Raw genomic sequence first — 14,922 nt, 5'->3', positions numbered from 1 at the left:
TTCTAAAAATCTCTTAGGATTCTGGTGCTGAAGAAGAAAAGGCTGCAGCAAATTCTGTTAAAAAGCCATCTCCCTCCAAAGCACGGAAGAAAAAGCTAAGTAAAAAAGGAAGGAAAATGGCAGGCAGGAAACGAGGACGTCCCAAGAAAATGAACACTGCAAATACAGAGCGCAAGACCAAGAAGAACCAAACTGCACTAGAACTTCTGCATGCTCAAACTGTTTCACAGACATCTTCATCCTCTCCTCAGGGTGAGTTCAAGGCTGGCAGTGGAAGAAGCCTCCTCCTGCCACGTGAGCCTAGATAAGTATCTGAGGCTCTGAATGTGTGCTTGGAGGTCTTTCTTACTTTATTGCTAGATTTAGTTTGGTTTTGTGTCATAACTTCTCCCTTGCCACTAAAGCAAAACTCCTCTTGAGATGGTGGTATGCTTCTGTGAGAAGATGGTGATTGAATCTCTCTGTAGGTACTTGGCCAGAAGCTGGAGCTGAGCTGTGGCTGATAGCTTATCTCTGCTGCTGCTGTTCTAAGGATAAATTGTAAATGTCCTTCCAAACAATTTGTTACAGTGTGTTGATCTAGCTAAGTTACTGGATCTTGCATTGTAAATGACGTGTCTTCTAATGGTAAAGATACTGTACTTGCCAGAAACACTGACTTTCATAGACTGAAAGGTTGTCTTTGTTTATCTCTTCAGATGCATACAAGTCACCTCATAGTCCATATTACCAACTACCTCCTAAAGTGCAACGGCATTCATCTAACCAGCTACTGGTGACACCTACCCCACCTGCACTACAGAAGCTGCTAGGTAAGACTGTAATTTTGTCACTGTGTTTGTCATGGGAACCTCTACTTTGAGGTTTCTGAACATACGGTAAATCAAAGGGCTACTAATAGACAGCCACTATGGAAAGCTGTATATTGAACAGGAGAGGGGGACAGCTTCTTCCCCATCTTCCCCTGCCTGCCCCACTTCTATTGACATCACCATGAGGTCTCTTCTCTTGCTTGCTGCTGAAGTTGGTGTCTTGGTTTGCATTTGTTTTTTGACATTGTTTCAACTCTCGTTTGGCACAAAAGGAAATATGCTTGGGTTTAGCAGGAATCCAGAATAACTTTAAATAAATGGAAATGGCTGGTCAGAAATAACTTTATTTTAAATGAAACCAGTCTCTTATTTTTAAATGGTACAGTCTTGGGGAATGTCACTCCATTTTCTCTGCAAAACTTAGAGCAAAGTATATGAGATGCTGTCTGAGTTTGAGGTCACAAAGGTGGTGTGGTTGGAAAATAGGTTCCATGAGCAAGAGGTGATTTAAGGAAAAACTTGGAGAGTGGTTTTTTGAGTCTACTGGTTCCTTCCTCACCCCCAACTGTTTCTGGCCTTTGGCATTGGGCATGAACCGGTCTAGGATCATCTGGGAATCTGATGTGATGTTCCCATCTATGTAGAGACCAAGGGCGTCTGTGATACCCTTAAGTCCTGCTCTCTTGCTGTGGTGTCTTAGAGTTATGACTGATTTATTACTGTAGAGAAAGAGAGAGAAAAAGAGTGGTTTAGAGGGATGTTCCATGTCAGGGGTGGTGGGGGAGTGGGTAGAATGACACTTGTCTGGAGAAAACCTTTCTGCAAAAGTCTGTACACCATCTGTTACATGTTTTGGCTGCCTGTGATTGCAGCAGACTGGACTTAATCATGTGGTTGGCTTTATGTTGAAAGGGCCCCAGTGGTGAGGGCTGGGGAGAAGGAAGGTTCATTGCATAATAGGAGACTGGAGATAGAAGGGCAATGACAAGTAAGCGCTCCTTGGAGGGTAGAGTAAATGTGGGTGTAGAGCTTGTCATCTGTCTGTGTGGAGGTAGGAGGAGTACAGCAAGCCCTGTCTTGTGGTGCTGGGAGGATGAGTGCTCTGAGCTCAGAGCTGGTTTGGGCTGTTAAGCTAATCTCTTTTATTATTTCTACTTAGAGTGCATTAAAAGCCATTCAGCTCCTCTTTCACCATGCAAACACACCATTAGCACCCATCATCTTCCTCTGTTTTTGAATGTGTTGTCATGACTTCCATTGGGGTACCTGTTATAAGTAGCTAATGGATCCAAGAGTTCAGCTTGCATCAGAAGATGAATTTTCAGCATGCTCTAAATTGATCTTTAATGGCTTGGTCTGACTTACAGTCCAAATAAAAAGCAAGAGAGAGCAAAGAGGGGAGAGGTGTCAAGGGAGCAAATAGGGGTAAATAGGAGCATTGCACTTACTCTCACTTGAAATGTATCATCTCCTTATTTATTTTGCAGACTCATTTAAGATCCAGTACATGCAGTTCATGGCATACATGAAAACTCCTCAGTATAAAGCAAGTCTGCAACAGTTACTGGAGCAGGAAAAGGTAGGTCTCATTTTTAACATTTCTAAACAAAATTGCCAGAGTGCCAGACTACTAGATGGGGGGGAAAAATGCTGGAGATTGGAAGTGTGTACACTTAACACCAGTGCTGCACCAGGCCAATTATAAAGACTCTACCAGAGTAATGCTTAGGCTGAATGACTGTACCTGGGGATTTTATTGCTAACTCGGTCAGTCTTTGTGTGCTTAAATTTCCCATCGGCAAACTGGGAGAGATGCACCTCCCCTCTTCCCTCTGGTGCCCCTCCACCTAATAAGACATACTTCAGTATGTCTGTTTTTTCCTCTATTCTGACATGAAGCTGTGTGTACCTATGCAAGAAGCTGGTATCTTGAACCCTGCCCTTTTCTCCCATTTAGGATTGGCAGCTACTTTTCTTCTCTAAATGTCTCATGGGTCAGAGGAGCAAGAGGTGGGGGTCAGCTTCTCCAGCAGTATGCACTGCCTGAATACATTCCTGCCCTCCACTTAGAGGGGCTTCCCTACATGGATGCATCCTGCAAGCTGCTAGTCAAACTGATCTTAGATAACTAAACTGTGCTTACTCTAGGTAAAGATTGTAGCAACTTTGAATGAGGACTGTCTTGAAAAACACAGATACTAATTGCTTGGAGCTGAATATTTTGGTTTTTGACATCTATTCTTTTCCCACTGTAGGAAAGCCTAAATGAATTGAGTACTGTAGCATCAGGATGGCTTGTATGGGATTAAAAAAAAACCGAACCGTCATCACTGACTTAAGAGACTTAATGAAGCATCCTTAGTATTGATTATCTTAATGTGTTAAGATTGCACTGGTGTGCAAAGCGTAGATTTACTAAGTTGTGGGTTGAAATACATGGAAAGGTGAAGAAAATCCTGCAGCTGTGAAGTGTGGCATTGTTCTCTGCTATGGAGCCATCTCCCCAGCAGAGGGAGGAGATTTACCACCTAAACACCTTTTCTTCTTGTATTGCTTTACCTCAATTATGAATAATTTAATAATTGCTTTATAAATTAGCCCTAACGAGAGAGACTGTGCCTGCTACTTCTATGGAGGAACCTTTTCCCATAGAGCTCAACAATAATCTTTAACTTCTGGCCAGTTCCAGCTTTTGGTAGCCCCTCTGGAGCTTTACTTTGCTCTGTGGCCTTTGTGAAAGTGTCAGCATAAAGCCATAGCATTGTTTTATGGGGTTTTCCGTAATGGGAACTCTTTTTCCAGATGAGAGAGGCTAATTTGTGCCATCCTGTTCGTTACTGGTTGGTGCTGAGGTAGTGTTCATGCAAACCTTTTTTCTACGGTTGTTTCCGTTTGTTTTCACAGTCAAACAGCACTCTGAATTTTCAACTTTTCCCTTAAGCAGCATATTTTTCTGCTTGTTCTGTACTTGTCAGGAAAGTCAGCATAAAGTTAACTTACCTCCTTGCACAGAAAATAGCATGAGAAATGATAGTATGCAAGTATTGTGCCGTACACTGAAAGTATAAATTGAGAGTGTGGAAAAGTAATCGCTTTGTGTTGGTGTGACAGCTGTTTCGTACTTTAAGACATTAAAATGAGGAATTCAGTATGAATTTTTTTTTTTTAATGGAGTGTTACATGGAGAGCATGGCAAGTTAAACTTCACAAAGGCAGAAGCAGAACTTTGCTGGATGAGGTGCTGTTTTATAGTCTATTTAATAACTCCCTCTTACATGAAGATTTTTCAAGTACAAGGAAAATGTTTCTGTAATATGATTTTAAAATAAACAAGATGCTGTGAGCTGCTAGTTCACCAGATTACCCTTAGATGGTGCTGTCAGTTCCTCCACTGCTTGTGAAGGCTGAATGAAATGACTGATGTTGAAAACATAAATGTTTTTTTCACCATCACCTATGGCAGTCCGTTTAGCATTGCAGTGACTCAACTGTTTTCCTAAGTCGTTGGCATGAGAGGCAACAAGAACTGTATGCCATATCCTGTGTTTTCTTGCACTGCTGCTTCCCTGCTTGGAAGATCAAGGTGATTTTTGCCCTTGTCCTCCACTTTTTCTGGAGTGATGGCTCGGTTTCTGCACCATTCCAATTTGGCCTCAGCAGCAAAAGTTGGAGAGAAAAGTGTAATCTCCAGAGTTCACTCTTCTTGCTGCACTCATCTTTCAACTGGGAACTGAATAAATGAGACTCTTTAGCCAGTCCTGTCCTTGCCCTTTGCTGCTCACATAGTGCACGACCATGAAATGAGTAAGCAAATATCTAGTTAAGGAATGTTAGGGGCAGGAAATGTTCTGCGAGTGGAAGGGTTGGGTGGCTCGCTGAAGTAATTTTGGCATTAGAAGTACAAGTGGTTTGGCTTATTTATGACTTTCTTCCTACCTCTCCCACAGTGTCTTTTCATTTACTGCGTGTCTTCCATGTGTATTGTGTAGGAAAACTCTGAATTGGGACTCTGAAGATTTAGATTCTGTTCCCAGTTTAGTAACAGATTTCATAGAGCTAATCTTTTCCAGTTCCATTTCTGCTCTGTAGAATGTGATTATTACTACTTCTTTACAATGCACTAGGAAGATAAAAATGAATTTTTAAGACTGTCCTGATTGTATTTTACCATATAGCAGAAAAAACTACTTAAAAGCTCTTTTCAGCTGACTTAACTTCACCAAGTGTTGAACACTAACAAATAAAGTCTCACAGAAGTCTGAGACAGAGCTGGATTAGTTCATACATCTCCCCTCTGAGCTCAGATTCACTCCCAGCTTGCTATACAAACTAGATGTAAACATCTTATCAAGATGGACTATGCTGCACTTGGTGCTAAAAGTGTATTTTCTCACTCTTCCCTCTTCCAGGAAAAGAATGCTCAGTTACTGGGAACAGCACAGCAGTTATTCACCCACTGCCAGGCACAGAAAGAGGAAATAAAACGTCTTTTTCAGCAGAAACTTGATGAGGTAGCCCTGATCTGGTAGAAGTCGATGCTTGTTAGTCATCTGCATGCAAACATTTTTGATAAAAATAAGTAAGACCAGAGTAGTCTCAGGTCTTCAGCCTCTGTTTTGCAGCAGATCATGCTAAATAATGTGGAATCTGTATCACTCTTTGTTTATGTTTTATCTTCATTGTTGAAATTGTGTGCCACTCTATATCCAAGGGAAGGAGGTGACAGGCCACAGACACTGTGGTATTTTAGTAAAGGATGCATCCCCTGCTGGTTGAACGAACTGTTTTGCCAGGGCAAGTTCAGAAGCACAGAAGGAAATGTGGTGGTTCTCTCCAAAAATAGTTTTCTTATGGCTGGCAAGAAACTAAATGCTGGTTTTAAAGTTGAATTGCTGGAACACAGCTCCAAGTGAGGTACTTTTGTCCTTCCTCGTTATCCTCTTGCAATGACAAAGTGCCTTGGAGAATGCTGGGGGACTTACTGTGAGCTGCAGATCTCCTTAATGTCACTTTTGAATGTGACAGTTGTCTGGAATTAGGGTGTCAAGACCTTATTGAATGATCTCTTTCCTTCTCACTCTTCATCTTGTAGTTGGGAGTTAAAGCTCTAACATACAATGACCTGATTCAGGCTCAGAAGGAAATCTCTGCTCACAATCAGCAACTGAAAGAACAGACGAAACAGCTGGAGAAGGATAACAGTGAACTCAGGAACCAGAGCTTACAGCTGGTGTGTACAATGCTTGTGCCTGAGTAGCAGGGTGATGCTCCCATTTATGTAAAGGAGGACAGGTCATGAGCTGAGGGCTGCCCCTGTCTTCAAGGTATCTTAACGAATGAAAGATCATACAACTGCTATAACTTCTCTTAACGGAGAAGAATGATGGGGGAAAGAATGCAAGTGGTCCTTCTTCTTGGTGACCTTTATTTACCTCTAACCAAATGCTGAGGTGACAGTTGGCTCTGGCCTCGGCTGTCCCCCATAAACAGCTTTGCACCTGTATATGCATTTGTTGCTGAATCTGGATCTCGCTGGCCATGAAGTTTGTATAGTGCTTGCTTTGTGGTAGCCATAACTCTTGTGGTGTTCATTGTGGTAACTCAAACTGTTAAGGTAGGTGAGGGGGAAATCTGGATGTGGAAGTGGGTAGGGAGGGTGAGTGATAACAGTTTCTAAAAAGAAACCAGGCTACCTCCTGCCACATTACATGGGGACCACAGGACCATTTTGATGGCATTTGGCTTAAGCTGAGAGGAGTTTTCAATGGGCTAAGAAGCTTCTTGCATATATCCAGTTGAAAGGTGGCTGGCTTTCAGCTTGCACCTTGGCTGGTGTGAAGTGGTGAAAGTTGTCTTTTGATCTGTTTATCCTGTGTCTTTGCAGCTTAAGGCACGGTGTGAAGAACTGAAGCTGGATTGGTCAACATTGTCACTGGAGAACTTGCTGAAAGAGAAGCAGGCATTGAAGAATCAGATTTCTGAGAAACAAAAGCACTGTTTGGAATTGCAGGTAGAGAGCAAGAAACAAATCTAGAGTCACCAACTTTGGGTAGCTCTTGGACAATGGGCCAGTTATGGGTATTTCACTAAATATGATATTAAGGGATAAGCTAGGTGGCTGCTTTTCTCCCCCCCCCCCCCCCCCCCTTTTTTCCTCCCTTTTCTACCCTTTTTTTTTTCCTTTTTTTTCCTTTTTTTCCCCCCATAGATTAAGCTTTCTATTAGAGGATTTTAGTAAACTTGAAGAATAAGTATGTAGATAGCTTTTAAAGGAAGTAGATGCTATGATCTGATTCCTTGGTAATGCTGTGGAAGAAGGAATCATGGTTTACCAATAAATATAATTAAAAAGCATGACCTCATGAAAAGAAAGGTCCTGCTTGTTTGCATGTGTGCTCTGATGTCTTGATTCAGGAATCGGTTCCCACAGAATGTCATTTACCGTAGTGAAAAGAAATTAAACTCCCGTGTCTGTAGAACTTTTCTTTCCCTGTGAGATTAGCTCTAGAGCTAATCCAGCCTTTTGCTGGATGCCTTGACATGGAGTGACCGTTTCCTTCAATGACTGGCAATATTGAGTTACTCCATACTCTCTCTATAAGTTGGAGATATTTTAAGATCTGAAAAGTGCTTTCTAAGAGTTTCTGAGCCATTTCCCTTACTTGTGCCTTTTGGTCTCAAGCTCAGAGCAGCATGTTGAAATTTGTTTCTCAAATTTGGGGTCAATTGTTCTGCTTTGTTCCCAGAAATGGGGCCATTTTTCCTGAGAGGCATATTGAGACAAAACTCCATAACATGATATAATTGTTAAGTGTGGTCTTTAATCATTGTCCTCCTTTTCATTTAAAGATCAGCATTGTGGAACTTGAGAAAAGTCAAAGACAGCAGGAGCTCATGCAGCTGAAATCGTACACGCCGTCTGATGAGTCACTGTCAGTACAGCTACGCAATAAAAACCATTTGAGCCGTGATCCTGAGGCTGATCATGGCAGGTTCCAACTGGAGCTTGAATGCTCTAAGTTTCCTATGCCCCACATCAATGGCATGAGCCCTGAACTGTCCATGAACGGCCATGCTACTCCCTATGAAATTCATAACACCTTTAGCAGGCCCTCTTCCAAGCAGAACACCCCTCAGTACACGACCTCTCACCTGGACCAAGAAATAGTTCCGTGCACCCCAAACCACAGCAGCAGACAGAAGGCAGACAAGATGACAAGCTTGTCCTTACCTGATTATACCAGGTTTTCCCCAGCTAAAATAGCACTAAGGAGACACTTGAATCAAGACCATGGAGTCAATGGAAAAGCAGCAACTAATGAGATGCAGAGGTAAGAGTGATCCTTTCCCTGGATGTGAAAGGAGGGGTAATTGCTTGTTTTAATAAGAGTGGTTTATTTGGATTGTGGAAAAATACTTTTGAAAGTGGAGGTTTATACACTTCTAAAAGTTTTGTTTCAAGAAAATCAGCAGTGCCAGCTGATTGGGTAAATAAGGTGGTACAGTGCCTTGATTTTGGTACAGAAACTCCTTGCAAAAGAGAAGTCATTAGCTTTTGTATTCTAACGATTGTACACCTCTGTTCCAGAGCTGACCATGTCAAAGAGAATGGCCTTACATATCCAAGCCCTGGTATTTCAAATGGCATAAAGCTGAGTCCTCAGGAAACTCGGCCCTCTTCCCCAGTGGCCTTACCAGTTGCAGGCGAGAAGGTAAGAGATCTGCCTGTGCTCAAGTGCAGAGATGTTACACCTGGTAGAACAAAGAAAAAGTTGGCTAAACTAAGGAGTGCAGGCATCCTCCTTTCTGTGGTCAGCTTGGCATGGAAAATGCAGTAGGTGTCATACAATAAAAAGGAGCTGGCCAGAGGAGGAGAATGCTGTGCTCATGAAAGATGTGCTTACCTCTGAGTTACTGGTTTGCATATGAACTGTGCCAGTAATGCAGTAGGACTTCTTTTTGATCTGGTGCATGTCTACTTGAACTTGAAAAGTAGACTCTTTCACAGTTAAAAAAATAAAAATAGCAAAAAATCGTCCACGTAGTTGGTCCAGCCATGAATCATATTGGTGCTCATTTCAGAGCAAGCAGGTGCCTTCCAGTAGGAGGTTACCATGGAAATATTTCTGGCTACTACATCTTCTGCATACAGAGGGCCTGTACAAATTCTGTCAGATGAGTGCTTTTCACAGAGCTCTAACAAAGACACTGGAAAATGAGCTTGCCTAAGGCATCCTTTTCCTTATGCTTGGGGCCAGCAGTAGCTTTAATTTACATATTTCTATGCTGTTGGATATTGCTGTCCCAATAGTCTGGTGTTGGTAACAAAGCTGCTCCATGCATGCCCTGTCTTTGCTATGTAGTCATCACTCTTTGTGTAATTCTTTAAAAATGAAAGGGGAGGGGAGGATGACACACAAAATATAAATGAGCAGGTTACCATTAGTTTAAAAAGTCTTTTCAGTAATAGCATGCGGTTAAGAACATTACTTTCTCTTTTGCATTTACAGGTTTTGAGAGAGAGAACCTCTGTGAGTAATGGAGAAACTATCACCAGCCTACCTATCAGTATTCCTCTCAGCACAGTGCAGCCCAATAAACTCCCTGTTAGTATCCCTCTGGCCAGCGTAGTCCTACCTAGCCGTGTTGAGAAGGTGGTGAGTAAGGGATTGTCAACACTTTCCATCCCTAACTAAAATCACACTGGGCAGTAATGGGGTGCTGTGCTGTGCACCAGAATCCTTAGTGGGTTGTGAATCTTGAATGTCTGATGCTTTGGGGGAGGCTGCTGTTGGGATGCATCCTCTTGGCTCTTAGTCATTCTGTAGATTTTTCCTCTTGTGTGTGGGGGGTGGTGGTATTTCAGCCAGGAAGGAAAGTAAAGTACCTGCCTCAAGAGATCCTAGTCTTAAATATCTGGCTGGGTGGAAAAGGCGCAGAGTCTGAGAGTTTGTGGAGTGAAAGCAGAGGAATCACACGTGTCAGTTTGTTCTTAGCCCTGCTTTCTTGCATGACCCTGGGAGACAAATTCTTCTGCCTCAGTTTGGTCACCTCAAAATTGTCTATCTTTATTACATACGTGTGTAGGATGAACTTGAATAGCACCTTGAGGCTGTAATAACATGTGAGTGACTGCTCTGTAGCAGCAGAGAGCAACTAGAGAACTTTTGGGGCCATCTCTTTTTGAAATCCTGATAAGTTCATGCCACACTCAGTGGTAGAGGAGTTTTAAAAAGCCTGGTCCAGTTTCTCATAAATGTCACAAAAGTGTTACAGTAGAGAACTGAGGAGTGTTTGCTGCTTTCACAAGAGCTGTGCATTTAGAATCCATCCAGAGATGCTTGCCTTACAATCCCATATTGGGAAAGCTGGAGTTGTTTCATAGTATTGAATCCATTATCTTTTTCCAGCTGTAGACTTTTAGTTGTAGCAGAACTACCATCTGCCCAGCTCCAAGCAGAAGTCTTCTGTCCTCAGAGAGAGAGAATGTTAGCTCTGGATGGCATTTCTCACTTTAACACATTGTTTATTCAGGCTACCATTTCACAATTGTTCTGCCTGCTTTAGGAGAACACTGCTCGTTGATTGTACCCTCTGATAGTGTACAAGAGAACATAGGCTAATGGATTTCATGTTCAGTTTGGGGTTGTTTTGGGGAACTTCGTGTGCGCAGGCTTGGGGACATGATACAACCATTTGTTTCCTTTCTGGCTGCCTGTGAAACAGTGGACTGAGGCATTTGTTCTCTGATTGCAGTGCTGTCCTGAGTCTAAACTTTCTGGGACGATGAGCCTGTTCTCCCTCTATCTGCATGGTATCTGTTGTGTGCTAGATACTATTGCAGTATAATTATTCACGGTATTTATTTTTGTCCGATAACATGCTGATCTATGTTTTTCTCAAAACAAGCAAAATCTAGGACGTTTAGGAAGTAGAGCCACTTTCCTTGTAGATCTACTAATGCATGTGAATTTTGTTTAAACTGTTGACTTTTGAGTATACTTCCTGTACTAAAATGCCTCTTTCTCTCCCCCCAGAGAAGCACACCTAGCCCAGTTCATCAGAGTAGAGACTCATCGACACTTGAAAAGCAGATTGGTGCTAGTTCTCATAATGGCGTAAGCAATGCTGCTGGAAACAAGCCACTGGCTTTGGCTACCTCAGGTAACAGCCTCGTCTATGTGAAGGTGCACTGTCTTGTTGTGACAGCACCCCCAAGTGCACGCATCGGAGTTTTCCGAGCACTTCTTGTCAGGTCATTCAGGCAGTAGAGTGCTAGATAAATGTGTGTTTTGTAACAAGACCAAAGAATCAGGGATGATGATGTTTTGAGACAGTACGTGCTTACAGCTTGGCTGCATTCTGGCATGAAGTACTGGTTTGACATGCCTTTACCTGAACTGCAGCACCTTGCAGTGTAAATAGAAGAATTTACAAAAGCAATTATTTATGTGGATTAAGAGATTCCTACCTGTGGCAAAGTGTTGCATAGCTATGCTATGAGCTGATGATCTGGCTTTAGAAGTTTTATTTTACAGGGTGGTGGAGGTTTTTTAATAACAAAATTAATTTCTTGATGTAGGTCACAATGGTGCCTCATGAGCAGTTGTAAAGGCACAAGTATCCGAGTAGGAAGAAAGGTCAAATGGGAGAGGGTAGGGATACCTTTAAGTGCAGACATTGCTTCTGAACTTGCTCATCTGCTGAAACTGTGGCCTTTAGCTATTCAGGATATGGAAATGTGGACCAGGAAAAGTAGGTTCTAGCATACAGAAGCTATTCTACAGCTGATCCCTCATCAGAGAGTGCACTTGTTCTTAATGTTTACCACCTCAAGGGGCTTGTGTTGTTTCTAGCATCTGTTTTGCAAAGAAGGGCTTGGCTGCAGTTTTCTATAAAACCAATGAAGTATTTAAAAAAATCCGTGTTGTAAAACAATAATATGTTCCCTTCTACCCCCTTCATTTAGACAGCCCAGAGACGAGGCCTTACTGGAGCACTAAACCCATTTATTATACACCGTGACAAATACGTAATTCCCTTTCCAAGCTTCCTCCCATATGGCATTCTTCTGCCACAATTTCTTTGAAGATCCCCTGTCACTTCCTAAGCCACAGCCTTTTGTTTAATTTTGAGAAGGAGGTGAGCTGTGTGGATGACAAAGTCCCTTCTTTTTGGGGGAAGGAAACGGACTGAATTTGGCTGTTTCCTTGATGATAGGAAGGAATTGAGAGTAAAGGAGCCCTGATTTCAAAAGGCATAATAGTTCAAAAGAAACTTACACTTGAATTCCATTTAAAAACCGGGTAGAGCATAGGATATCTCTGTATAACACCTGAATTTTCCTGAACTGGCAAAAGAGTAGTGAAAAATCGTTAACCCCTGACTGAAACCGTCAGCACACAGAGCCACGTTCTCAACTGCACTGTGTAAAAAGCAGCTGTGCAGTTTTCCATGTAATACACGGCCACTGGCTGATCTAATGCAGGTAGAGCTGAAATCACTCCCAGTCATCCCAGAAATCTAGCACTGTGAACTATCACTCAGCAGAAGCAATGATGTATAACTTTCCCTTTCAACAGGTTTTTCTTACTCTTCTGGCTCCGTGGCAGTCAATGGAAATCTTACAAACAGCCCAGCCCATCTTAACCATAGTGTTGATCAGGCAGCTCTGGACGACTCTGGGAGTCTGTTTAACTCAGTAGGGTCTCGGAGTTCCACTCCACAACATCCTTTGCTAATGATGCAGTCAAGGAACTCTGGGCAAAACTCCCCTGCTCACCAGCACTCAACAAGCCCCAGGTTAAATGGCACCTCCCAGAGCCTGGTAGGGGTATTGCAATATGCAGATGCTCAGAAGATGTTTGCCGAAGGAACAAAGGGGGATCTTCAGTCTGATGCAGCGTTTTCAGATCCTGAGAACGAGGCCAAGAGAAGAATCATCTTTACAATCTCTCCTAATACAGGACATGTAAAACAATCCCCTTCCAACAAGCACAGTCCTCTGCCCACGAGCGCTCGGCTGGACTGTGGCCAAGCACACGCGCAGGATGGGAAGAAGCGAGGCCGGCGGAAGAGATCCTCTACTGGGAATCTCAGCGGGAACTCCGGGGTCTCCCCTAAACGCAAATCCTTACCTACTGTGTCTGGACTCTTTACACAACCATCAGGTTCACCGCTCAATATCAACTCCATGGTAAGGGCAAAAATGAAGAGCTCTAGCAAGAAAGGCAGGCCCGGGAAAGCTCTTTGAATTAGAAATAAGGTTCAACTGTTCTATTCTTCAGCATACTTGCAGGCTGTTACAGTTCTAGTAGCTAGAATTGGTGTGAAGATCCTTTGTGAAAATGGCCCCTCTGAGAGGCGAGAGAACTGCTGAAAAGTTGGTGAACTATTTCTGTATAAGTAGAACATCTTCAGAGTTCTTTGCTGTCAGAATATTAAAAATTAAAAATAATCTCTTCCCTTATGACAAAGAGCTTGTTTCTGCAGTGAAGTTGATTTTTAGGCTGTAGGTTAAATATTTTGAAAATAGTTTAAACTAAGATTGACTAAATAGTGTAAGAGTGCCAGAAGCATATGGCATTCTTGCATAATTAAGCCAGCTATACAAGTTGTGTTCATGTGGATCCTGCAGTGGTAGTTTGAAAAGAAACGTGATTATCCCATGTCTTCATTTTTGTGTTTAAACATAAAATCAAAGAATGAAAATTAGATATTTTTCCAAGTTATATTTAAGCTTTCATCCCGGGTTCTAATGCGGGGTGGTGGAATATACCAGCAGCAGTGCTAAACAAGCAGCTGTTGGCATATCCTAAAGCTGAGCAAGTTAAGCATGCTTTTAATATCCTTAACAAGATGCTTTGTTTCTAAAGGGATAGTCTCATCTGTAACTGCTTTCTTTCCTTCTTGCCCAGGTCAATAACATTAACCAGCCTTTAGAAATAACAGCCATTTCCTCTCCTGAAAACTCCCTGAAGAACTCTCCTGTTCCTTACCAGGACAATGACCAGCCCCCGGTACTGAAAAAGGAAAAGCCCCTCATTCAGACCAATGGCGTTCATTACTCTCCTCTAACATCAGATGAAGAGCAGGGATCTGAAGATGAGCACAATAGCAGCAGGTGAATACAAAGGCATAGGTTTCAGGATGAGATTTCTCTGAGAGCTGGTAACGGTGCTCTAAACTGGAGAGGTGTGTTAAGCCTTCTTTGTTCCCTTTGCTTGGAGACCGACTGCATTATGCCAAGCCTCTTATACAGCTGAAATTGTGAATAGGGAAAGTATTTAAGAAGTAGTACTTGAATGTGGGGACCTACTGTTGCTGTGTTTGCAAGGCTGATGGAGTCTGGTCTCTGAAAGAATTAGTGTAGAAATGATTTTTTTTTTTTTTTTTTTTTTTTACTATGTTGCTTTGTAGGAGTACTGAGGCTGTGTGTATAATCTTTAACTAAGAATCTGTCTCCTATTCACTCCCAGTTTCAGCTTGATTCAAAATTCTTCACTTCCTGCCCCAAACTGTTGATGTGTTGCTCTGAAAATTGAGTACTTGCTACCCTTTGCCTGCCTGTGGGGTGCAATTTTTTTCTTGTTTAAGGTGCTGGAAAAGTAACCACTATAGAAATTTGAGCAACAGCCTACTTCTTGTTGTGAAAGAAAAGCAACAATGAAGTCCTCTGAATGTGCGCTAATCTTGGCAAAGAGCAATAATTCTGTAATAGCTTCTACTTAAAGTTTGTGGTCGTTGTTTTTATGCTTTTAAGTTCCTTTAGTGTAACATACAGCAGTCTAGCTGACAGCTTTACATACTCTAGTCAACTGTTAAGACGTGAACTTGAGGAAGATAGGTTATGAGGGTGAATGTGCAACCAAAGGTCTGCAATGAGAGCTATAACCTTTTTATTTTCCCACTAGAATTGAGAGGAAAATTGCAACAATATCATTGGAAAGCAAATCTCCACAGAAGACTGTTGAAAATGGTAGGTGTGAGGAATGTTAATTATTTCTTGTAAAGGTTGGACTTGCGAATGGGTGTCTGCCACTGGCTGAAGTTGTTAGTCAGTAGCAGGCTTTTCTGTGCTGCTGAGGGCGGTGCAGTTTTGCCAGGGCTT

The 14,922-nt window shown here is 42.3% G+C and overlaps 1 protein-coding gene across 8 annotated transcripts in view; it reads left to right on the top strand.

The window, feature by feature from the left end:
* Nucleotides 1–14,922, top strand: part of DOT1L (DOT1 like histone lysine methyltransferase) — a 77,611-nt gene that overhangs the window by 49,165 nt on the left and 13,524 nt on the right. For 5 of the 8 annotated variants that reach the window (XM_052801090.1, XM_052801088.1, XM_052801095.1 and 2 more), the window contains 13 exons: nucleotides 18–252; nucleotides 699–812; nucleotides 2,300–2,391; nucleotides 5,222–5,323; nucleotides 5,905–6,042; nucleotides 6,697–6,822; nucleotides 7,662–8,143; nucleotides 8,401–8,524; nucleotides 9,323–9,469; nucleotides 10,850–10,976; nucleotides 12,395–13,008; nucleotides 13,730–13,935; nucleotides 14,726–14,790. In XM_052801090.1, the coding sequence (XP_052657050.1) occupies nucleotides 18–252; nucleotides 699–812; nucleotides 2,300–2,391; nucleotides 5,222–5,323; nucleotides 5,905–6,042; nucleotides 6,697–6,822; nucleotides 7,662–8,143; nucleotides 8,401–8,524; nucleotides 9,323–9,469; nucleotides 10,850–10,976; nucleotides 12,395–13,008; nucleotides 13,730–13,935; nucleotides 14,726–14,790 (2,572 nt within the window). The remainder of the gene's footprint in view (nucleotides 1–17; nucleotides 253–698; nucleotides 813–2,299; nucleotides 2,392–5,221; nucleotides 5,324–5,904; nucleotides 6,043–6,696; nucleotides 6,823–7,661; nucleotides 8,144–8,400; nucleotides 8,525–9,322; nucleotides 9,470–10,849; nucleotides 10,977–12,394; nucleotides 13,009–13,729; nucleotides 13,936–14,725; nucleotides 14,791–14,922) is intronic. The other 3 variants (XM_052801092.1, XM_052801094.1, XM_052801093.1) reach the window with 3 other exon arrangements.

Source organism: Harpia harpyja, chromosome 11 (genome assembly GCF_026419915.1).
Source record: "Harpia harpyja isolate bHarHar1 chromosome 11, bHarHar1 primary haplotype, whole genome shotgun sequence".
NCBI lineage: Eukaryota > Metazoa > Chordata > Aves > Accipitriformes > Accipitridae > Harpia > Harpia harpyja.
This window is presented reverse-complemented; position numbering and strand designations above follow the sequence as displayed.